This window comes from Choristoneura fumiferana, chromosome 20, assembly GCF_025370935.1.
Source record: "Choristoneura fumiferana chromosome 20, NRCan_CFum_1, whole genome shotgun sequence".
NCBI classification, from domain to species: domain Eukaryota; kingdom Metazoa; phylum Arthropoda; class Insecta; order Lepidoptera; family Tortricidae; genus Choristoneura; species Choristoneura fumiferana.
Window position 1 is genome coordinate 2,633,119 of NC_133491.1, and position 25,747 is coordinate 2,658,865.

General features: G+C 38.9%; 1 protein-coding gene across 1 annotated transcript; it reads right to left on the bottom strand.

Moving 5' to 3' along the window:
* Positions 1 to 22,512: 22,512 nt before the first annotated feature.
* Positions 22,513 to 25,305, bottom strand: LOC141438911 (uncharacterized). The gene is made up of 2 exons (XM_074102968.1): positions 25,146 to 25,305; positions 22,513 to 23,039 (listed from the first exon to the last, which is right to left on the bottom strand). The coding sequence occupies exons 1-2, from the start codon at positions 25,243 to 25,245 to the stop codon at positions 22,552 to 22,554; spliced, it is 588 nt and encodes a 195-aa protein (XP_073959069.1). The 5' UTR covers positions 25,246 to 25,305; the 3' UTR covers positions 22,513 to 22,551.
* Between the last annotated feature and the right edge of the window lie 442 nt (positions 25,306 to 25,747).

Sequence of the window (25,747 nt, forward strand, 5' to 3'; positions counted from 1 at the left end):
AAATGGCTGGAAAGGGATGAATATGTAAATAAGTCGAACGTATGTATGAGATGGCAACCAGTAAGTAGCGAAGATGTTAAACGTGTCATAAATAAAATGGATAATAATAAAGCTCCTGGGTGCGATCTGGTACGTATGTCCGACTTAAAGTTAGTTGTAGACAAAGTCAGCCCAATCATAGCCAAACTTATAAACCGCTCAGTGACTGAAAGTAAATACCCGAACAAGCTCAAGGAATCTTTGGTTCGTCCAATCCACAAAAAGGGTGATCGTAGAGACTTTTCTAATTACAGACCAATATCCATCTTATCGAGTATAGACAAAGTAGTTGAAAAATGCGTAGTTAATCAAGTAAGTTCCTTCCTGCAAAAAACAATATACTTTATGACAATCAACATGGTTTTCAAAAAAATAAAAGTACTAATACATTATTAAGTAGATTCACAGATGAGATAAATACACATTTAGACAATAGAAAATTTGTCGTAGCTATATTTTATGACTTCAAAAAAGCATTTGATACGCTAGAAACCGACACCCTTTTGAATGGAATGGACGAATGTGGTGTGGGACAACCGCTAAATCCTTGGTTCCGCGAGTATCTCGCATCACGTTCCTACCGTGTGAAGCTAGGCGACACTCTCAGCGACGAGATACAGGTCCGCTGCGGGGTCCCACAGGGATCCGTATGTGGTCCTGTGTGCTACCTAATGCACGTCAACAGCTTGTGTGGGGTACTACAGAACAGCACTGCACACATGTTTGCTGACGACCTCTGTACTCTAAGACCCGGCACTGATCTTACCGAGACGTGTCGCTTGGTACAACAAGACGTAAATGCAGTAGTCAAATGGTCCCATGATAATGGTATTATATTAAACTCGGACAAAACAAAACTTCTGATTATTCAGTCACCATATACTTGTAATACGGAAACACCACCACCCATGTTCACTCATAGTTTTTCATGTATACATAATAGCCTAACTAATTGCCAATGTAAGCCCATTGAGAAAGTTAATTCGGTCACTTATCTTGGTATTAGAGTTGACATAAGTTTTTCTTGGAATGAACACATAAACCATCTCTGTAGTAAACTTAGAATTCTTCTTGGTAAATTTTATCATTTAAGTTTCAGAACACCACAAAACATTCTCAAACAACTTTACTTTTCCTTAGTAGACTCAATATTGAGCTATGCTCTCGATTCCTATGGCCTAACATTTAAATCCTACATCGATAAACTAGAGGCATTGCAATTACGATTTTTAAAATTACTTGTAAACAATAAAACTAAGCAGAGCTGTAATGGCGATTATTACAAATTATTTAAAATCCTTAAAATACTTCCTGTACGACTAAAACATAAATACCTAGTAGCCATAAATAATCATAGCAATCTGGAGCATAGTTTAGTATTGATCAACCATAGTCATAATACTAGGTCGGTGTCCTCAGGTAAATATGAAGTGCCCCGAGTGACCAACTACTTCGGTGATAGAACATTAAACAAAAGACTACCGTATTTGTTTAACAGCTTACCTGATAACATCCGCCTAGAAACTGATAAAAATAAATTTAAAAAGATCCTTAAAAATTATCTAGTAGAAACTCTTCCATAACACATAGTTGTAACAATAATTATAATAGTTTATGTAAGAATAAATTATACATTACATTATCTTATATTTTATAGAGACTGTATCCTGCAGACAAACTGTGTAAACAGTTTTGCAGGGCTATGTACAAAAACCTATGTAAAAATAATGACAAATAAATACTAAAAAAAAAAAAAAAAAAAAAAAAAAAAAAAAAAAAAAAAAAAAAAAAAAAAATTACCATTTTACTCTTAGTATTTTTTTTTAATTAATGTAACACTTTATATGTAAGTATTTTGTTTGACAAATAAAATTTTAAATTTCATTAAAATAATCATTTTATGTTTATGCATATACTTATGCAAAGCAATGTTATGCTAATTAAATTTATGCCAACGTATCGTTATGCTAATCCACATTATGCGCATTTACATTATGCGTATTCAGTTATGCGAATTAATTTTATGGGAATTAATAATTATGCGAAATAACGTTATGCCAATTAATTATACACCCATTTTGCCGTCATTGAAAAGGTAGGTGATAGATATTTTATCAACAGTGCCGAACTTGAAAATATTGTTGATTGCGTAAGATTTGCGCCACGTGCTCAGATATTTATGAACAATCAGTTAATCAAAAAATATTCGAAACGATTTTTTTGACAATCAAACAAAAAATCACGAAGATAAAGCTCGTCAAAATTTGGTAGGGGAGTCTGTCACGTCGCGTCTGGGTTGAAAAGTGTACCAAGGCGTAATGGTGATGTACCACACCGGAGAGGCGAGACGAGAATTGAAATTAAAATTTGTATGCATTCTCGCGCGCCCGCCGCGGGCGCCGCCATACAAATTTCAATTCTCGTCTCTCCTCGTCTCGTCTCGCCTCGCCGGTGGAAAATCACCTTAAGGCGTCTCATGGAACTTTTAACTGTGTATTTTCATATTTTATTGTTATATTAACAAAAGAAAAAAGTTGAGAAACCCGTGACTTTGTCACTTCAAAGTTCAATATCTCAAAAACAGCTGAACCGATTTTGATGAAACATATCTAAAAGCCATCGCTAGAAAACCTGCTTTCAAATAAAAAAACCGTATTCAAATCGGTTTACCCGTGTAAGAGCTACGGTGCCACAGACAGACACACATAGCGGTCAAACTTATAGCACCCCTCTTTTTGCGTCGGCGTTTAAAAAAATACGCGTCCAACTTTGTTTAATAACCTGACAGTCTAATACACCAGAAATAGTAAGCGATACAGGAAACAGGTACACAGAAAATTACAAGGTAAGCAATAGGCGGCCTTATCGCTTAAGAGCGATCTCGTCCAGGCAACCTTTTTACAGAAAGAAGGAAGGACTAGTTTACAGCAGGTGCTGCATTAACAGTAGATCAGAAAAATAAAATGCAACTAAACACATCTACACATACACATCGTACATAATATTCACGTCTAAAATAAATATAGGCAATGGGATAAAGAGCCACATATAAATAAATGAATAAACTAGGATAAAGCTAATTAGTACACGGTGACAGATAGTGCTCCCTAAGCATAGATTTAAAGAGTGACAATACCATAGCCTCATTCCATGAAAATTTAATACACGTATAATTACCAACTGTACTAGTAACCTTTAAACGTCAGTTGCAACGTGGTTAATTAATTATTTAGTCAACTAATCTGTTCAATTCTGTGCTGAATTCATCAACTATCCATAGGGGACGAATTAGCGGCATTGGACTAACAGAATAACTACATTTTAATCCATAGATAAATTAAAATGTATTACCTATAATACTATTTATTACCACCCTTTCCCACGGTTTTCATCGCGTAACCATTCTGGCATTCGAATCGAAATTCCGGGATTTTATACTCTTAAAGCCTGCATTTATATACGTTGTATAAAAACTAAGCGGTTAAGACATTGGGATTTAAAAAGAACCAGTGGGAATATTGGGATAAAAGTAGTTTTAATTAGTTTAATGTGTTTATTCCAGAAGTCCTCGTATCTAACAGGAACTTATTCAGAGTGACAAGAAATCGATACCAAATGCAAAACTGCGCAAAATATAAGTTACGAAGCAGAAAAGCAAAGCAACACACTGTTTATGCGTGAAATATATCGTAATATAGCGATGTAGAGTATGTCAACCAGTACGGAAAATATACATCGTAAGATACCTTGCTATAATTATTATTTATCTAAGTGTGTGACGCGCTTTATGTTTAATCTTTAGACCTAAGCTATCTCTTTCTCAAACTCTTGCAAAGTAGGCTAAAGAACGTCAGCTTTAAAGCTAGTAAAGTACGACTTAAGAAAGGGTTATAGGTTACTAATTTCGCTGACATGTCCGGAAATTCGCTCTCTTTCAGGAAAACAGAAAAAAATTGTATTTCTCATACTTTAACACAAAATCACTTTCTACTGTCTGTCCCTTTGAACGCTAAGGTCAGTTAAACTAGGCAATGGTTAGAGTGATTAACGAGAAAGGTTCATATATTATTACCTACTTACCTATGAGTAGCGAGTCGCCCCGGCTCTGCGCGGGAGTAGTTGTGGGTAAAGGGAAGTGAAAAATGTGAGATTTATTTTTTGCCTCTCTTTAGGGTTCCAGAGCCAACATGGCAAAAACGGAACCCTTATAGTTTCGCCATGTCTGCCTGTCTGCCTGTCTGTCTGTCTGTCCGTCTGCGGCTTTGCTCAGGGACTATCAATGCTAGAAAGCTGTAATTTTGCACGGATATATATGTAAACTATGCCGACAAAATGAAACAATAAAAAATTAGGGTACCTACCATAGACGTAAAGTGGGGGTGTTTTCTTTTCTCATCCAACCCTATAGTGTGGGGTATCGTTGGATAGGTCTTTTATTAGGAGTTTGCTAAGACGATTTTTCGATTCAGTGATGTGTTTGCGAAATATTTATTCAAATGTTTTGCTCTATTTGTCGATCCTTGTTTTTTGGATTGCTCCTCACTACTTAAAGGTTGACTGGCAGAGATCCCTGCAGGGATAAATCCGCCTTTGTACTTAACATAACTTTTATTTATGTAACCTTTTTGTTTTTCCTTTTTGTACAATAAAACAAACAAACAAACAAATATTCAACTTTAAAGTGCAAATTTTCATTAAAATCGAGCATTCCCCCCTCTAAAATCTAAATCGCTGGGTGGAAATAAAAAAAAAAATCACGACGGTAGTAAGTATATCACACTTACAAGGAAAACTGTAACGGCTAAGTTTGCTTGAGAATTATTAGTAGTTTAAGAGTAAATAGCAGCCTAACGTATAAAATGTACCTAAACTTGGAAGATTCCGTATAAAATACGAAATCCTTAGAAAAATATTATTTAATCTTTTCGTAATGGCTACGGAACCCTATTTTGGGCGTGTCCGACACGCTCTTAGCCGGTTTTTTCGAAGTTGCATCCATGCCGTGCAAAATGTTGATCACCTACCTATGTAATTTCTTAAAATCAGGGTAATTGACTAAAATCTCATCTATTAAGCCGGCAACCCCAGACTCACGCGACCCGGGCACTGCTAAGTGGCCTCAGATAATCTATTTACGACGGAATTCTCAGGCACCGAATAAAACTTTTGATGAATTGCTCCGCTTGAAGCGACAGGCGTTAACGATCTTGAACTACCAGCATATTACGTGAAGTGTTCTGAATAAGGACGGCTTTTTCGTGCTTTGGAAAAGAGACGTGGTGACCTATTGCCTATGAACCGCAAGACCGTGGGTTCAATCCAATCCCAGCTCCTAGGTTGAAAGTTTGTGTCACAAAATGGTAAATAACTTCATAGTTATCTTCATCATCATAATATCAGCTGTTGGACATAGGCCTCCCTCACAGACCTTCTGTTGTTTCGGTTTCACCTGCAGCTTTACCCAGTCATCCGTCCTCGTGGTGGACGTCTTACGCAGCGCTTGCCGATCCACGGTCTGCATTCGAAAACTTTTCGACCCCAATGGCCATCTGTTCTCCGTGTTATATGGTTTGCCCTACACAATTCGTTATGACGTATTTAAGTTAGTTGACAGAACACTGATCCTACTTAACTAATAAATGCGAAAGGTACTCTGTCTATCTGTCTGTCTGTTATCTCTTTACGCGTGAACCGCTGAACGAATGAATAAATGAATGATGATGAAAAGGAGAAAGTTTGAGACCTTAGGAAGAACATGATACAATACAATAACTCTATATTGCACACCAACACAGTAAGCAGTACAGAAAACAGGTATACATATACATAGAGATTTTTTAAGGTAAGCAATAGGCGGCCTTATCGCTTCAGAGCGATCTCTTCCAGGCAACCTTTACAAGGGACAGAAGTAAGGAATAAATTTTAGCAGGTGGTGCAATTTACAGTAGATTACAGCAGTATCAAGAATACATTAAACTAACATACAATACACATACACAACAAATCTAAACAGATAGATAGGTAGATAGATACCATAACAACGTGATACCACTATATCACCAGCTTTTTATTTCATTAACGGAACCCTAATAATTATACCATCAACACACCATCAAGTTCATTTTCATTGCTCAAATTTTGGGTGTCCCTGATCAAGGGGTTTAAATACAATTTTGTTTTGTAACATATTCAAATAACTGAATTTAGATAATTTATTGATCTCCAAAGTTTAATCGTCAAACCAGTGTACCGGACATGGCGGCGTGTTATCGCCATCTCATGGTGGAAGCAACATTGCCTTCCCATGGACCCCTTACGGGGCCTTTAAATAATTGTACTTTTGACCTTTAAGATAAACATGTGCTGTCAATATAGTATGTATTGTATGTATGTATGTAAACTCTTTATTACACATAAAAAAACACAAATACACAGAGAGAAGAACAAAGGCGAGCTTATCCCTAAAAAGGGATCTCTTCCAGCTAACCCATTTAGGAGATAACATTTGGTTATATAGAGGACAAGATGTTGTGTTTCGGCGTGGAGAGTAAGTCAGCCGGTGAAACTACTGGCACTTGAGGTATCCCATCTTAGGCCTCTAGGTTGGCAACGCGTCTGCAATACTTCTTGTGTTGCAGATGTTTATGGGCGGTGGTAATTTCTTACCATCAGAAGACCCACTTGCTCGTTTTCCATCCAGTCAAATAAAAAAAATAAAAATAAAAAAAAGCAGACAGTGAAAATTACGTCGGAAACGCGTCGTGTATTGCTGCATATATTGAAACATTAGATCTGTATGATAAAAAAAACTAACGCTAGTATCGAAAATACAAACTGAAATATAGATCCACAGAAAAACCAGAAAAATATGACCAGCGCTGGGAATCGAACCCAGGTCCTCGGCATTCCGTGCGTGTGTTTGGAATTGAAATAAAAAATACAAAAAGATTCCAAAAAAACAATCTTAACTAACGCTAGTCATGTTATTAAAAAGTTGCAAAACAGAAGTAGCTCAGTTGCGCGAACAAAATCGAACTTTTGCATTTATTTATTTATTTAAATACATAGCAAGTCAGGCTTACAGTTTGCACCAAGACGCCTAGCTCGTTTATACTTAATACTATGCTAAAAATAACATTATTTTAGATAAAAGTGCTCCCCAGCAATCGGTAAACACAGCATCCTGGATTTCAGACAGAAAATCATTTAGCAGCGCAAACACCCTGGCCGTTTTTGTTAGCGCTACGACTGCTCAGCCATTAAAAGCCCTGTGGTCATTGGTCGAGACGAGAGGCATCCTGTAGAACCACATCGTTTTCTAATGTTATTTCGACAAATGTGATTTCAAATTCGTAAAAAAAAACCGGGCAAGTGCGAGTCGGACTCGCGCACCGAGGGTTCCGTACACATTTATAGGTATGTAAGTAAACGGGAATACGGAAATTCGTCGAAGAACTAAAGTCACTGACATAGCTGGAAAAGGCAGGCCACATCGCTCGAAGAACAGATAACCGTTGGGGGAAAAAAGTCCTCGAGTGGCGACCACGAACCGGAAGACGAAGCGTTGGCAGGCCTCCCACCAGGTGGACTGACGACATCGTGAGAGTAGCGGGAAACCGGTGGATGCAAGTGGCGAGTTGTCGTTCATTGTGGCGTTCTAAGGGGGAGGCCTTTGTCCAGCAGTGGACGTCTTCAGGCTGATGATGATGATGATGATGAAGTAAACGGGAATCGTGTCTTGAAGATATTTCTCGCTTTTTCCGAGTGATTTAATACATCCAGTGTATGCAGAGCCCTACTCTAAAGCAAAATGTACGCAGTGTGGGGTCAGATTATATTGGTCATTTATATTTACAGACAGACAAAAAAATCAAAAAAATTCAGACTTTTCTAGTTGGTTGTGTTATAATAGCTACCTTCATACCAAATTTCAAGATTCTGAGTTCACGGGAAGTACCCTGTAGGTTTTGATTCCCTTGCGAGTTTCGAAAATTTGCGGAAATTTGCAGCATAAACGGCTGCATCTTTTGATTGCGTTGGCTTAGAACTTTGATTTTTTCACTGCTCCAAGGGACAGTAGACCTCAGTATTAATATAAATTTCAGATTGATACCTCCACGCGTTCCCGAGAAAAAGGGTCTTGTCTGTCAGTCAGACAGACGGACAAAAAGCGATCCTATAAGGGTTCCGTTTTTTCTTTTGAGGTTCGGAACCCTAAAATATGAATCTTCTCACATCCGCGGCGAGCTCCACACATTCGCGCCAAGCACTGCACATCCGTATTAGCCAGCTTCGTAAATACTAAATAGCTACAGGGTGATTTATTCGCGCGGCGTCGCTACCAATTATTCGATTCAGAATAAATCGTCGGCTCACTCTGTCACTCGTTGTAAAGTGAACCTTAACGTTACCGGATACGGGGTAATACCGTTAATTGGAACATGTAACTACGGTGACCTGATTAACTCGCGTGATTACGTTGCAATAACTGTTGCACGGTGTGTATCATTTTGGGGGTAAATCCGTATAATAATTAAGACAGTCAGAAGTAATTAACTCTTGACGGAGTGGTCGTGGTCGTTGATTAAGAATAAGTAGTGAACATTCAGAACAACTTTCTTTCTTGGAAAATAGTTGGTTGTTAGTAGGTTTTTCCCTTGCTATCCACAGCGCAGTGCTGGAATCCTTTTTTTATATCAAATAGCTAGGAAACGAGCATGCGGGTCACCTGATGGTAAGTGATGACCGCCGCCCATGGACACCTACAGCATTATCAGGACTGCGGGTGCGTTGCCGGCCTAAAAGTGGGCTAATGGGGGAGGGAGGAGGGAGGGGAGTTGGGCCTCCGGATCTCCCACTCACCGTACGAAACACAGTAGCAAAAGTACTATTTCACGGCGGTATTCTGTGGGAGTGTGGTAGGTACTAAGCCGGTCGAGCCGGCCCATTCGTACTGCAGCCAGCAAGTGGTTACAGTAATACTATCACACAAAATAAGTCCTAGGTTCGTACTTAGTTGGCAATAGAGTGAGCGTTACTATCCATTTTCAAATCAGGTCCCTTTTACGACATCCACGGGAAGAAATAGGTGCGTCCTTTTCTAGAGCCAAGGCAAGGCACGGGCCCGGGTAGGAATAGGAATAGAATAATGTTATGCTTTAGCCTAAATGAGTAACAAAGACACACTCGCGTACGCACATATTAGTCACCATCATCATCATCCCAACCCACATACGTCTCACTGCTAGGAAAAGGCCTCCTCTCAGAGTGAGAGGGCTTGGGCCGCGGACCGCGCAACTTTACACACGATTGAATTTCTTCGCAGGTTTATGCAGTTTCACTATGTTCTTCTTTGCCGTTTAGCTCGTGCTAAATTTCAAATGTGACGCACAACAAAAACACCCACTACAGCTGGGCTACTCCGAAACTCGAAACTCGAAGTTCGTGTCGTGCGGTCCCTCTGACACTTACACTGTTTGATACGAGAGCGAGAGGGACCGCACGACACGAACTTCGAGTTTCGAGTTTCGGAGTAGCCCTGCAGCTTCTTTTAGGAAGTAGGTATAAGTTGTATACTCTGTGGGCCCTTATAACCCGTCATATTTAAATCATCGATTCGATACCTACATATAATTATTTTAAAATTTATGACGGTGGAAACATTCTACACTTTCACTGAACCCAGATATAGTGTAAATATAGTTAGTGTTAAGTATTGTAACTAAGGGACCCCATACATCCCTGTATTTTATTTGTAATTATTTTATTAGAAAAAATGATTTTCTGCCAAGTTTCTTGCGGCGCATTCTTCTTGGCAATGATGGTCTTTCCGAAAGCGCTGGTAGTTTAAAAAATGACGTGTAAAAGTGCCCATTGCGGCCTATTTACTAAATAAATCATTTGAATTTGAATTTGAACTTGAATGCTACTCTATAAATCGATAGACTAACATGTAGTCCAATAACATTAGTTTATTATTCGGATTTTGAAATTGTCAACTTTAAAAACATTTCAGGCCCCTTACACAATCCCACCCGCATCTAAATCGCTGAAACTTTCAGAACGCTTACCTAGAATTTGGCTGTCTACGGCAGGACTCCAACTTTCCGGTAAAAGTTCACAATTTTCGCTTACGTGACCGAACCCAAGTTTTTGCTATTGTGACAAGTTTCTAAATGCAAGTTTGGGAGTCGGGAAAATATTGTCCGGGGTATACCCGGTTAGAAGTTTGAGAGCTTGAGAGTGTGTGACTCACTTGTGACAGTAATTTAAAAGGAAATAAGATTGAATCCAGGAGGCTGTTGAGAGAAGTCGATGTGGGTTATTGAAAGTCCGAATGTAATGTTTGTCAGAATGATCGTTTGTCAGAACTCTTTCTTCTCTGAATCCAATAATTGTTCAGAATTGTTATAAAACAAACCTAATCTAACCTAAATTTTTCTATGAAGACCATTTAAAAATTTCAAAATAATTTATGGTTTCAGTGAGCGAAAAAAAAATACCTCGTTGAGTTTCTTGCCGGATTCTTCTCAGAATAGGTTTTTCCGAACCGGTGGTAGATTTTTTTTGGCATTCATAAGTGCTTGCCTAAATTGAATAAAGATATTTTGACTTTGACTTTGACTTTGAAAAAAATTATGACAAACGATGATTCGGACAAAAATTACGGTATGACTAGCGAGAATATACGAACTTAGGCGCTCCCAGCCGATGTTAACAATTCTTTCCAAGTGTAGACCACCCGTTAGTAAAAATTATCCTATCCTACTAATAAATTGGAAAGTTTGTGAGTATTCTGTGTGTATGTTTGTTAATCCTTCACGCTAAAACGGCTGGACGGATTTGGATGATACTTTGTTATTTATGTGCTAGATAGCTGGACATCCTACTAATGTAAAAAACTTAATAAGGGGTAGTACCACAGAATATATAATAGTAAGTACCACGAGGAAACACAATTCTTTCTGGTATCATAGTACAAGTTGGTGATACCTGATACTACGAGGAAATAAGGTATGTAAGTACCTAAACGTAGTGCATGTGTACTTATAGTGCCCGTCCGCTAAGAAGTAAATCCTGACACATTGCACAACTATGAAGTTCCTGATTATTAATGTCACCCATTTAAAAAAAATGCTATCCTTATTTTTGTCTATGATTCATATTGTTAATATTCAGAAACTTCATAGTTTTGCAATGTGTCGGGATTTACCTCATAACGACCGTTGACATTAATGTAAAAATGCGAAAGCTTGTCAGTACGTGTGTGTGTGTATATGAGTGTGTTATGTATGTGTGTACCTATGTGATTGTGCGTCTCTTGGTATACCTGATGGAAAGCAAACACCGCCGCATATCATGATCATCATATGTTTAAGGGTTCTCTATCGTTTACCCGAATTTCATATGCCATAATGTATCGTTCTCCATAATTTTTATTTGCCATAAAGTAATTTATTTCTGAAATAGTATTTTCTTTAGAGTTGATATTAAAGTAACCTAACCTACTGCATTCTATAAGATGACATTTTAAAAAATCCTGAAAACAGCACGTTTCTATGTATTTTATGGCAAACGTTGGTATGGCAAGTGAAATTCGGGCAAATAAAGGTATACGATGTTTAAGAGCCTAGCTCTTGTCGGTGGAGTAATCGCTATTCTGTACCTACGTCTCTCTGCTAAGTCGAGCTTCTGAAGATTGGTTTTTGGAGTCTTTTTGTATTTTTTATTTCAACTCCAAATTTTTGTTACTTCCCGTATTTTTGGTCATCCCGTAAAATCCATATCGAAAATACAAACTGAAACATAGATGCACAGAAAAACCAGAAAAAGAGACTAAATAGCTAAAGCTTAAGTGACTAAATAAGAAACAAACAAGCTGAGATATGTGGTGTGTGTTCTTGAGACCAATAAAATATTTTGTATTTTTGTATATGTTGCATAGGACAAATTCGTGTCTGTACTACTGTCCAGTGGTGGTGTAGCGGTATAGCACGCAGCACGGAATGCTGAGGACCTGGGTTCGATTCCCAGCGCTGGTCTCTTTTTCTGGTTTATCTGTGCACATGTTTCAGTTTGAGCTTCTGATACGACATTACATTGACATTTTGTTACGTGGATTAAAGTTTCTATCTATCTGTCTCCCGTTTCTTTGGCTTGATCCACAAACGCATGTCACGGTCTTTCCCTTCAATTATTGTTCTTATGTAACTATAAATTCAAATTCAAATTCAAAATATTTATTTGCATAAACAAGGGTATAAATTGGTCTTACATAATGTCATAGGTTGCATTCCTTGTTTTGCCATAGTATGGCGTACAAATATTTATAATGTCGTATCAGGTGCCCCAGCATAATCCCTCTTCTATTCTCAATCGTTCTCAACAGCAGTCTCCTGTCGCCTACCAATTTTAACACCTCTGCATATAGCCCATAGAAAATAATAGCCCAGAATGATGGAGTAACAAACCAACCCATACATACCTAACACATACACACTTACAAAATTCCGCATTCATAATATTAGTTGTATTAAAAACGTTAATGGTTAAGGTGTATGCGGTAACGTTTCGTGTGCTCTGCCTACCCCATTTAGAATACAGGCGTGATGTTTGTGTGTGTGTATACCGCGGCATGCCCCCCCCCCTTGCACGTAGGGGGATAAATCACCCACAGATAAGCCGCCGCTATCGGGGGACGTGGGATCATTTGCTATTAATTAGGAGTTTGTTTATATTTCGCAATGTTTATTATGCATATTATGATTTATATAAGTGCTCGACACTGTCCCATAATAGGTGGCATCTTCAATCTTATGTCTTTAGCAATAGAGATGACAGCAGTGTCTTCTACAGTGGCGGAATGAAAATATTGGCCAGTTTTCAAATAAATTCGTTTAACTACACGTTGCAAGCACATGTTACCTTTTCGAATGACATTATGACGGAATATGTCATACTCGATTGATTTTTTGGAGTCAGTTTGTATTTTTATTTGTTACTTTTACGGGTATCCCGTGAAACCATATCGTAAATACAAACTGAGACATGGATGCGCAGGAAAACCAGAAAAAGAGACCAGCACTGGGAATCGAACCCAGGTCCTCAGCAATCCGTGCTGCGTGCTATAACCCCTACAAATTCATGTCTAGATTCCTGTCCAGCAGTGGTGTAGGGGTTATAGCACGCAGCACGGATTGCTAAGGACCTGGGCTCGATTCCCAGTGCTGGTCTCTTTCTGGTTTTTCTGTGCATCCATGTCTCAGTTTGTATTTACGATATGTCATATTTGGTCGATAAAGCGGTTATACAAGCAAAAATAGACCATAAGGGGGTCAACCTTTTCATTCCGCGACTGTACATGATTACCTCCAAGAGTGCCTCCAAAAGCTCTACCTATACCTTTGGCGAAAAAGCCAATCCAAAATCCCAGCCATGCCTAAACAATAGACTACTTAAACTGTGAAATCCCCACGCTTCGGGCCCATTTCCCCTTTTATTACGAAAAAAGGTGTCCGCCACACTTAAGCTAAACGGCCCCTTGGCTCCTCATAAAGGACTGTTTCCTTATAAACGCACTATCATACGCCATAAATTGTAATCGGCCGGCTGTCGATTTATACGGGCCTAATACGCCGGAGGGATGGACGGACGCCTTAATGCTTTAGGCCGCGGGGCAGTGACAGCCATTTTGTAGCTTAGCTTAAGGCGTTTACAGTTAGGTACTTAACTAAATCGAATTTAAATTCATTTATTTATCAGATCACATGATTGACCCAGATTTGTTATTACACTCACACACACACACACAAACGTCACGCCTGTATTCCCAAATGGGATAGGCAGAGCACGCGAAACGTAACGTAACGCTTCGGAGCCACTTTTAAAAAGGTACAATAGTGACAGGTTGCTAGCTTGTCGCCTACGGCATACCTTAACCTATATCCTCAGTCGCCTCTATCTTGATTTTAACCCATGTAAAATTGTTATGTAGGTAAAACTAAATTTCTAATTTACTTTGTAAATATAAAAAATATATAATATGTATGTTTAGTAAATTGTAATATGAATTTTTGTTTTCAAAAAATGACTTTCTGACAAGTTTTTTGCGACGCAATCTTTTTGGAAGATCTTTCCCTGGTAGTACGAAGTGATATGTAAAAAAAGCCCTGTGGTAGCGAGTTACGGAATAAATGTTTTGATTTTTGAGATGTCACGCGAGCTACGGGCTGGGGGCGGCAGACGTGAACTTGCCTTCGAAATCCAAAAGCTTAATGGTTACTTGACCTGAAATGTATATTTCAGAACTAAATTATTGTTATTATTATTTTAAAATTTATGACAGTGGAAGCATTCTACACTTCCACTGAACGTAAATATAGTTTAGATATAGTTAGTGTTTAGTATTGTAACTAAGGGACCCCATACATCTCTGTATTTCTTTTATTATTATTTTTTGTATTTTTTTTCTTTAATTGTATATATAGTTTTTAAGTATTTTATTTCTAATTATATTTTTATGAAAAAATGACTTTCTGCCAAGTTTCTTGCGGCGCATTCTTCTTGGCAATGATGGTCTTTCCGAAAGCGCTGGTAGTTTAAAAAATGACGTGTAAAAGTGCCCATTGCGGCCTATTTACTGAATAAATCATTTGAATTTGAATTTGAATTTTACGACCGGTATTGGTAAAAAACCAGCCAAGCGCGAGTCGGACGCGCACCAAGGATTCTATAGGTGTCTATGAATATCCAGATTTGGCAGAGCCCTGCTCTCAACCACGTACGCAGAATGGTGGGCGTTATATTGGTTAGGGACCGAGAGACAGACAAGGGTTTTTTTATAAATAAGGTGATCAATGGAACATTAAAGGATTGCTGACGCATGGCCAATTTAAATAGCTTTCACTGGCTGTCTCTGCGAACATTGCATGTAGAGCAATGATGATGATCTGAGAGTTTTATAGCATAGCTTAGTGTGACCTGTTCTTTATTATCTATTGAGGAAAGCTCGTGCACACGTTTTGGGCAATTTAACGGATGGTTTAGACTGCTTTAGTGCCATGTTTTTTTTATAGCCGGTACAATATTTTTTTATGTAAAGTTGAATTGAAATAATTGAAAGCATATTAAATGACATTGTAACGGATAACTCACGTCTTAAGCCGAGTTTAGCTCTCTTGTTTCGGGCTATTTCGTAGGCCTTCTTCTCAGGAGCACGCGACTCGGCGGCTGCCGCAACACGCACACTACGCGCCACCGCCCACTCAACTCAACTCAACTCAACTCGGTTGAGGACGTGAGTTATCCGTTACAATATCATTTAATATGAGTGAGTCTCACGGTAGTTTCATGTTCAAAATTGAAAGCATATTGACATGTTTCACTTTATCTCGTTGTTATTACCCTATATTGGACTGTATGTTTCAAGATTACGATCCACACTAGGTCTGAGTGGACGCCCATGCCCCGTAGATGAATGTATAATCAAATGGATGACTACAGTCAAACGGTATTAAAACCCTGTCATAAGAGAGCCATCGGCCAATGACAATGATGTTCCATAAGTCGGCTTCTTGAAAATGAAAAAATGAAAATGAAAATGAAAAGATTTATTCGGGACACACACATATAAATAATAGATACAGAACAAAAACATAATAATAATAAAGTGAAGTAAAATAAAATGAGAATACAAAATACAAAAAATAAATAAAAATAAAATTAAAAAAAATACTTATTTTTATGTGCCCGAAATGGTCCCGCCTCAGCATAAAATGCGGGCTCCTTGACCTCTCGAGCTATAAATATATATCTCATTCCACAAAAGAAAATAAAGATAATGTCACAATAACCAGAGATAACGCCTAGGTTTCCGTTTAGCTGTGTCAGACCAGACCATTAGTATACGTCATCCAGCGTCGCCCCAAACGGCTTATATTCTTGCCTTTATGGCGCAAAAACACAGGCATGCGCTAAGCGGAGTACGAGGACGAAAATAATATTTTGGGGGAGAGGTTACAATAGAGAGACCTCTCTTTTTTGGTTTCCGGAGCCAAAATGGCAAAAACGGAACCCTTATAGTTTGGCCATGTCTGTCTGTCTGTCCGTCCGTCCGCGGCTTTGCTCAGGGACTATCAATGCTAGAAAGCTATAATTTTGCACGGATATATATGTAAACTATGCCGACAAAATGGTACAATAAAAATAAAAATAAAATTTTTTTAGTGTCCTACCTCGCATAGACCTAAAGTGTGGGGGTATATCTAGGGGGTTGCTAAAATGATTTTTCGATTCAGTGATTTGTTTGCAAAATATTCAACTTTAAAATGCACATTTTCATTAAAATCAAGCGCCCCCCCCCCTCGTGGGTGGAAAAATTTGAAAAAATTCAGAATTGTAGTAAGTATATCAAACTTTCAAGAAAAACTATAACAGCTAAGTTTGCTTGAGAATTATTAGTAGTTTAAGAGTAAATAGCAGCCTAAGGTATAAAATATACCTAAACTTGGAAGATTCCGTATAAAATACGAAATCCTTAGAAAAATATTACTCATTTTTTTCGTAATGGCTACGGAACCCTATTTTGGGCGGTTTTTCTTTTATTCGACTGGATAGCAAACGAGCAAGTGAGTCTCCTGATGGTAAGCAATCACCACCGCCTATAGACACCTGCAACACTGAAGGATTGCAGATGCGTTGCCAACCTAGAGGCCTAAGATGGGATACCTCAAGTGCCAGTAATTTCACCGGATGTCTTACTCTCCACGCCCAAACACAACATTACAAGCACTGCTGCTTCACAGCAGGATTAGCGAGCAAGATGGTGGTAGCAATCCGGGCGGACCTTGCAAAAGGTCCTACCACCTGCAAAGCTGATGTTATGCCTGGTGTCCGAAGTCCGAAGGAAGAGCGGTTGAAGTTGTATAGGTATAATGTCCGTGAAGGTTACACGATAATTCTCTCGTCCTCTGACCAGAATGATGAACTGAACTGATACCAGAATGACTGTGTAGCCAATATTCTTAGAGTCTGCCACACGGTCGATTTGCGGACGAGTTGAAAGTGAGGCGAGCGCTAAGTGAGTTCGCCGCGAGCGTATGAATTTGGCCACGAGCGCGCAACGAAAATATTAGTTAGCATGCGCAGGCCAGACTTATCTGGCCACGCTTTTGGAGAGACTTCGCACCTAAAAAAATGTGCCTTGGATGTGACTTCTAAATGTTTCTTTTAAATTTAGGCATTGTTTTGGACTCCAAGTGCCTGTTTTACCGACAAATATAATCTGCTGTCTCAAGTTATCTTGTTTGATTAAAGAAGGACGACTGTCTTGCTTATGCAACAAAACCAGTACTTATAGTGTCTAATTGCAGAAAAATAAGAAATATTACTACGCAGGCCCAGTACACACATACACACACACATACCATTGAATTGCTTCGCAGGATGTGCAGGTTTCCTCGCGATGTTTTCCTTCACCGTACAGCTCCTAATAAATTTTGAATTGAATTTTCACAGCTTCTGGGATGCGTGGCCAGGTTTGAATCCATGACCGCTCCTCTGCTTGAGAGGCCAGAGGTTAAACCACTAAGACATACATAACATTACTTAGTTACTATCCATACTCCATTCCATACTAATATTATAAATATGAAAGTGTGTGTGTGTTTGTCCGTCTTTCACGTCGAAACGGAGCGATGGATTGACGTGATTTTTGGCATAGATATAGTTTATGGGCCAGAGAGTGACATAGGCTGCTTTTTATTCCGAAAAATTCACAGTTCCTAAGGGAACGGCGCGCGATAACCTAATTCCACGCAGGCGGAGCCGCGGGCAAAAGCTAGTTTAATAGTAAATCCTTCGTTAAATAAACACCTTGAAAGTTCAGAAGCCACAAAACACTTAAACTAATTATATCAAATAATTCACCGCCCACAACATTTCAACTTAACAAAGTTTGACTTTGTGGGTGCGTTTATCGGCCTCTAGAGTGAAGAAATCTTAACTAGTGTCTTTGTATGCTATTTTGTACTTACATTTAAGTCTAAACTGTCTGCAATGCATTGGGTATGTTTTCACTGGCTCGGACGTTGATGACTTCTTTGCAATAAGGCTGGCCACTGGAGCTCAGCGAGGCAGCGGAGCGGTGAGCAAGATAAATATCCACCAATAGAATTGCAGATTCCATGCCTGCTTCTTCAGTGGACAGGGAGTTGGTTGCCAGTTTAGAAATTCATACAAAACCGTGAAGCGGAACGAGGACGCGAAGCAAAAAAGAAGAGCGTGGAAGTGGGGCGGAGAAACGAGCGCGAGCGAGGAAGCTGGGCGGAGAAATGAGCGCGAGCGGAGAAGCGCAGAAACTCCGCGAATGAATAAACAGTTCGTAACTCCGCTCTGCATTACTTTCTTACTCCGCACCTCCGCAACTCTGCTCGACATTACTATCTCGCTCCGCTCCGCTATCCACCGCGCCTATCGACAGACAGTTCTTGCTACCCTCTGCTTAGTTTGGATTAATATGAAGCACTGAATGCAAACGACCTAAGTTCGTACTACACTAAGCAGTGGATTGGACGACCCGAGAGCCTATTGCGTAAAATTTCTGGTGCAATCGCGATCGCAATTAAATGTCAGTTTTACCAAACTCTCATTTGATTGTGATCGCGAGTGTTAGACAAACGAACAAAAGAGAAACGTTAGACAATACGGTCACCGGTCGTGGTAGCGAGTTGCGGTCGTCAAGATCCTATGGCGTGCATTGAGTAAGCAGTAAGGTAAGCAGCGCTAGTTCAATTAAATTCAAGTCATTTATTTCAGGCATAAATACCCATAATTTGTTAGTTTTACAGTACACTTAGGTACATATGTTAGAATTAGTATTTACATGGCACTTTCTTTAATTGGTTTACATGAATGAAATTTAATAATACTCGTATACTCAGCGGCAAAAAATTTGGCCCACCCTTCATACAAAATTACCGATTCTGCATACATTTGAGGGCCAGATTTTTTGCCGCTCAGTATATATTTAGCTAATACTTAATAAAGACAAATTAATAAACCAATATATTCACACTAATAAATTACGAATAATTACATTAAATGTCAAACTATTAATTATCTAACCAACTTGCACAACTAGAGTGGAGTTGCATCCAACGTTCCAACATGGGGGAATCCCACCTCCCAGCGAATACCCTCAGGATACTGTTTCCACTCCTTTGTAGTCTCAAAAGGACTGAAGCGCATCGTTTCCTCATAATTGCATGAACCCATCAAGTCTTGCTTCAGCAAAATACCCGATGCAATACAACTCCTTCGGAGTCAGTGCTGGTGGCGCGCTGGTGCGGCGCAAACTACCAACCAACTGCCTACCTTGGAATCAAGCCAATGCACGCCAAACACTAGAATGATACCTTTAGCTTTATTATGCCGGTGACCTGAGAGCGTTTCCTTCGGGCACAAGTAATTAAAACAAACTTCGTTCTTGCAATCCTAAAAATTTTGAACATGAAACTACCGTGAGACTCACTCATATTAAATGATATTGTAACGGATAACTCACGTCTTAAACCGAGTTTAGCTCGACATGTTTTGGGCTATTTCGTAGCCCTTCTTCTCAGACGCTCGGACTTCTCGGACGCGAGTGTGCGTGTTGCGGCAGCCGCCGAGTCGCGTGCTCCTGAGAAGCCCTTCTACGAAATAGCCCGAAACATGTCGAGCTAAACTCGGTTTAAGACGTGAGTTATCCGTTACAAAATCATTTAATAATCCTAAAAATGTCCGGCAGGCAGCAATTTAAATCAAAATTGAATTGCGACAGCGTAAAGCTAACTCAACTCATTCACACAGATACGAGATTCAACAAAATATTGAGGACGATAATATTTTCAAACGATTTGAGTCTGCGCACTTGACGTAATTACATCAAAGCGGAAGAACCTTAACCTTGGCCAACGTGTCCCATTTTGAGATGATCGTTAGTTGAAAGATTACCTATCTTATATGTTGGTTTTATTTTTTAAGTGTTTTGATGTAGGTAAAAAAATCCTTTAAAAGTAATACCTACTAGGGCGTGCAAAACCGGAAGGTTTTCAAAACCGGTTTTGAATTGCGGTTTTGAGAGCCCAAAACCGGAAACCGGTTTTTTCCCCGGTTTTGGCAATGTTTTTAAATATTTTTTTTATTATGGTAGTAATGGTAGAATTTGAACAATTAAATCATATTCTTAGATAGTTTATATACCCACAATAAAAAATAATTATTATAATTACAATATTAGTTTAGATTTATTACAATCTTTCCATATATATTATAATCAGAACATTAAAAAAAAACCAGTTACGTTAAGCATTATTATTTTCAATTACTTTCTTTACTTTAATCTATAATGAAATAACTACCTACCGATTAATTCGTTTAAGTTTGTAGACGTATATCTATTTTAATTGAAAATAATAATGCTTAAAATACGCAGACAGACACATTTTAAGTAGGTTTAAATAAATTGAGGATATTCTGGCAGAACCGGATAAGTGCACAATATTATTTTTTATACGGTTTTGCTAGATAAATAAAGCAGAAAACATTGAGTATGCCTATATATGTAACTTTAAAAAAAAATTGCACTTATTCTGTTTTTCCAGAATACCCTCGAAATAGGTAAGATTATCGATTACATTTATTTGCACATATCTAAGCCATACCACATATAAGTACTTTTTAATGTCATTGGTAGCACTTATAGTACTACTAGCTTTTGCCCGCGGCTTCGCCCGCGTGGTATTCGGTTATCGCGCTGTTCCCTCGGGAACTGTGCATTTTTCCGAGATAAAAAGTAGCCTATGTCACTCTCAGGCCCATAAACTATCTCTATGCCAAAAATCACGTCGATCCATCGCTCCGTTACGGCGTGAAAGGCGGACAAACACACAAACATACAAACACTCTTTCGCATTTATAATATTAGTATCGATAGGGTTGGTTTGTTCCCGCCGAGTCACACGCTTAACTATCACACTGTGAGTGTGACTCGTTGCGAATATTTTTGCTAAAAAAATCCCAACAAGTCACACTGTTACTATATAGGACAGTTTTTCATATTTTATCCCAACGAGTCACATCCTTAACTGTCACACGTGACTCGTTGGGAATATTTTTACCAAAAAAATCCCAACCAGTCACACTTATGATTTGTGCGAGCGAGCGAAGCGAGCGAGCAAGACGTTTCGGAGCAGAAGCGACTCGAATAGGTTAGGTTCAGAAGGCTAAGGTGGAAGCGAAGCGGAGCGCAGCTCCCGCCTTAGCCTTCGATGTTAGGTATTTTTTTAATGAGACTGGTTGGGATTTTTTTTAGTAAAAATACTCTCAACGAGTCACAGTGTGACAATTAAGGGTGTGACTCGTTGGGAACAAACATTAAAAACTGTCCCATCTAGTAACAGTGTGACTTGATGGGATTTTTTTAGCAAAAATATTCCCGACGATCACAGTGTGACAGTTAAGGGTGTAACTCGTTAGGAACAAACGATAGGGTTTTGCAATAGTCAGCCCTGTGTATCTTACGCACACATTGACGCGTGTACAGACGTCGTCGTGCCTATGTAGATTCAAGAACGCGTATTTTGTACGGCGTGGCCTGGCCATCCTGTGGTTGCGGGACTTGCGGGTGCATGCGAGGGTTACGGGCGGAGGTAGGAGTGTAAGTAGTATAGATAGGTTGCGTTCGGATTTCGGATATTATTCGATGACTCAAAATTAAATATTTCTTAGAGCGTTCGAAAAAAGTTGATTTAAATCAAAATGCACGTCACCAATAACAGAAAAACCGGAGGTGACTCCGGTTTTGTGTTTCAAAACCGGTTTTGAAAAATCGGTAAATATTGTCCGGTTTCCGGTTTTCAGCAAAACCGGAAAACCGGTTTTGCACGCCCTAATACCTACCCAGAGTTTGTTATTTATATTCAACAAAATATTGAGGACGATAATATTTTCAAACGATTTGAGTCTGCGCACTTGACGTAATTACATCAAAGCGGAAGAACCTTAACCTTGGCCAACGTGTCCCATTTTGAGATGATCGTTAGTTGAAAGATTACCTATCTTATATGTTGGTTTTATTTTTTAAGTGTTTTGATGTAGGTAAAAAAATCCTTTAAAAGTAATACCTACCCAGAGTTTGTTATTTACTCTGATGAGTCGTCAATATGAACAGAGAAAAGTATGTATATAAAAAATATATGAAAAACAACGAGTTTCGGGTGAAATTGTGTCGTGTGGAACCAATTTTTTAAAGAGTACAATGTACGAATATTAGCGCATATGTGTGTACTCCCTTTTACGTATTTGTGATAAAAAAAAATATATCTGTGAAATGTGTTGCCAATCCTATTTTTCTAATTTACCGGCATTCCATGTGGCCACGCCTAGCTTATCAGGTTCTGTGAATTTCATAATATTAAAGTGAAACTCGGTACGTTAATTGAAATGAAATTTAATAAATTATTTTAAGCTCTCTCAATATGCCCTTTTGTTGTCGTTGTTGTTGTTGTTGTAACCATTGTAGCCATTGTAACCGTTGTAGCCATTGTAGCCATTGTAGACATTATTAGGTGGGCTTGGTACTTGAGGAGCAGCCGGAGTGTTCACAATTGGTTGCGTAGGTGCTACGGGTGCAGTTGGCGCTACGGGTGCCACTGGAGTCACTGGCGCCACTGGTACTCTAGGAACCACTGGCACTTTAGGGGCCACTGGACGATGTTGGATCTTTAGCACTCCGCCGCCACCATGAGTCTTGATGATCTTAGCTTGCGGGCATTTATCTATGTGGACACATTGGCCGGACTTCTCGTTTCTTACGGTCGGGTGGACGCAGTGGCAAGCGGAGTAGCCACAGGTCTCCTTGGTGTCAGGCTTGGGGCGGGAGTTGGCGCAAGTTGCCTCGCGAGTCACGTACCCACAGCCAATTGAGTAGCTGAGCGTGCCCACTGGACACTCCTGGACGCCTGGGAAAGCAAAAAGTGGTCGTAGGGAGATGACGCAGCAAAGGAATCGATGGCGGCCTCTGTTCTATACACTAACCACAAGAATTGAAATACTCTTTTTACTTTTTAGTAGCATAATTACGAGTATATTTACGGCCTAAGAATTATTCCACGTCAGAAACAAAATACATTTAAATTTATGAAATCCTACGTAAATCAGGAAAGTAGGTACAACGCCTACGTAAGTGTTACATTTTAAAGTCAGTTTGGAACTCCGTTAAGAATAGATTGTACTGGCGAAGTTGTTCCGTATTATACAGTCGAGAACAAACAAGGTAAATATCGATACGAGTATTAACTGTAAGTACACTCAATATTCTGAGAAATATGTACCATATCGAAAATACAAACTGAAATATAGATGCATAGAAAAACCAGAAAAATAATACCAGCGCTGGGAATCGAGACCAGGTCCTCGGCATTCCGTGCCACGTGCTAACCACTACATCACCACCGGACAGTGATACAGACACGAATTTTTCCTATGCACCACATATCTCAGCTTGTTTGTTTTCTTATTTAGTCACTTAAGCAGTGAGACTAGCGACATCTATGCTGTAGCCCTCATCGAGAAACTTTCAGCACCCCATTGGAACTTGGGTTCGATTCTCAGCGCGGGTTATTTTTCTAGTTTTTCCATGCATCTATATTTCAGTTTGTATTTTCGATATGGGTTTTACGGGAAGACCGTAAAAGTAACAAAAAATTTGGAATTGATTAAAAAAATACAAAAAGATTCCAAAAAACCAATCTTAAATATCTACCATGTTATTACTAGATCACAAAGAAGTGATTTTTCTAGTAGGTAGGTAATTTACAAATAGCAATTTTCTGTTTTCTTTTTTTAATTAAAATTACTTGATATTTAAAAAAATGCAAAGTAAGACATGGATGCACAGAAAAACCAGAAATAGAGACCAGCGCTGGGAATCGAATCCAGGTCTTCAGCATTCCGTGCTGCGTGCTATAACCCCTACACCACCGCTGGACAGGAGTCTAGACACAAATTTCTCCTATGTACACATATCACAGGTTGCCATTTTCTACTACGCTACTTAAGCAGCAGCACTAGCGACATCTATGTTTCGCTCTCATCGAGAGACGTAACACTCTTTCGGAACTAACCGCTCACCCAGACAAGAGACGTCGCTACTAAGCAATCAAATTATGATTGGTTTTTTTGGAGTCTCTAAGTAACAAATTTGGAGTTGAAATAAAAAATACAAAAAGACTCCAAAAACAACAATCATGACTTGATATTTATTACAAACACAAAAATCTGTTTCTCTGCCTGTCCGTCTATTACCTCTTCCCGCTTTAACCGCTGATTTAGATGACATTTGGTATGCAAGTAGTTTGAGATCTTAAAAAGGATATTCGAGAGCTCGCACAAGATAGTAATAAATAAACGTTTTTTGAGTTTTTCTCAAACGAAGTCGCGGGCAAAACCTAGCCTTCGTATATTTCCAGAAATAATTATTCATGGAAAATGACAATTTGACACCCTTGTAAGTAGTAAATTGAAGCCGTGTGCAAAATGCAAGTGCATGCTATTTTGGGCCGTGTTTTGATTGATATGTCAGTCAGTCAGTGATACATTTAGTCAGATTATATTTTTACATGTAGGTATCCTGTACTATCTTACTCCTTAATACTATAAATCAAAACGTCGAAACCGATTAAACGAAATATTATGAAGATAGTAAGTACATCCCGCGAAAGGGTGACTCTCTTTCCCAGCCCGGATAATACCGGGATGGAAATACCGACCCTGTTTTTCGTGTACACGCCTCCTGCCAGCTCCTGTAATTTTCTATGGGTGTGTACACAAAGAACAGGCCGGTATTTCCATGTCGGTGTTATCCAGGCCGGGAAAGAGTGTCACCCCCGCGAAAGGCCATAAGATATAGTCCTGGCCTGGAAAATTGCATAGTTCCCGCGAGATAGCGATAAGCTAGTAAATGTGTTGGCAGATGTCCATGGGCGGCGGTGATTGCTTCCCATCAGATGACCCGCATGCTCGTTTTCCCCCTCTTAGATATATATAAAAATATATATTTTACTTACATCGTCCATTAGCGTAGATACAGCCCCTTGGGTAAGAGTAAGTGGTGGCAGAGGCCAAACCCGCCAAAGCCAAAAGAATACAAGCGACAAAAGATTTCATTTTGTTTAAATAAAAATTATAGTCAACTATCGAGCAGATGGATCGATTAACTGGAGGAAAAAGAGGAAGCAAGGCTATTTAAGCCTTTTTTTTTTTCGGTATAAAAACAAAAGAAAGGTTCGAGAAAATTATTTACACAGTTTGCGATGAAATCATTGTTTGCTAAGTGACAAATTGTCACGAAATTAGTAACAATATCGGTAGGCGAAGATGATTAACCAAAGACGTCATGTTATAGAAAACCACATAGGAACCGAATTATTGTTTGCTTTGAAGATCGATTCAAATTATACAGCTTGTACAAATAGCCGCGGGTACTTAAATAAAGTTAACCTTGTTATGATGATTTTTTATGAACTAAAAGAATTTCCTTGCTCACTTGCGACCTTACGATAGCTAAGCTTATGCAAAAAATATATTCTATATATATTCTTTTAGTTCATTGATATGGACCTCCGCAAAGTAACGCCTGATTCAATAAATTATGATTTTTTATGCCAAA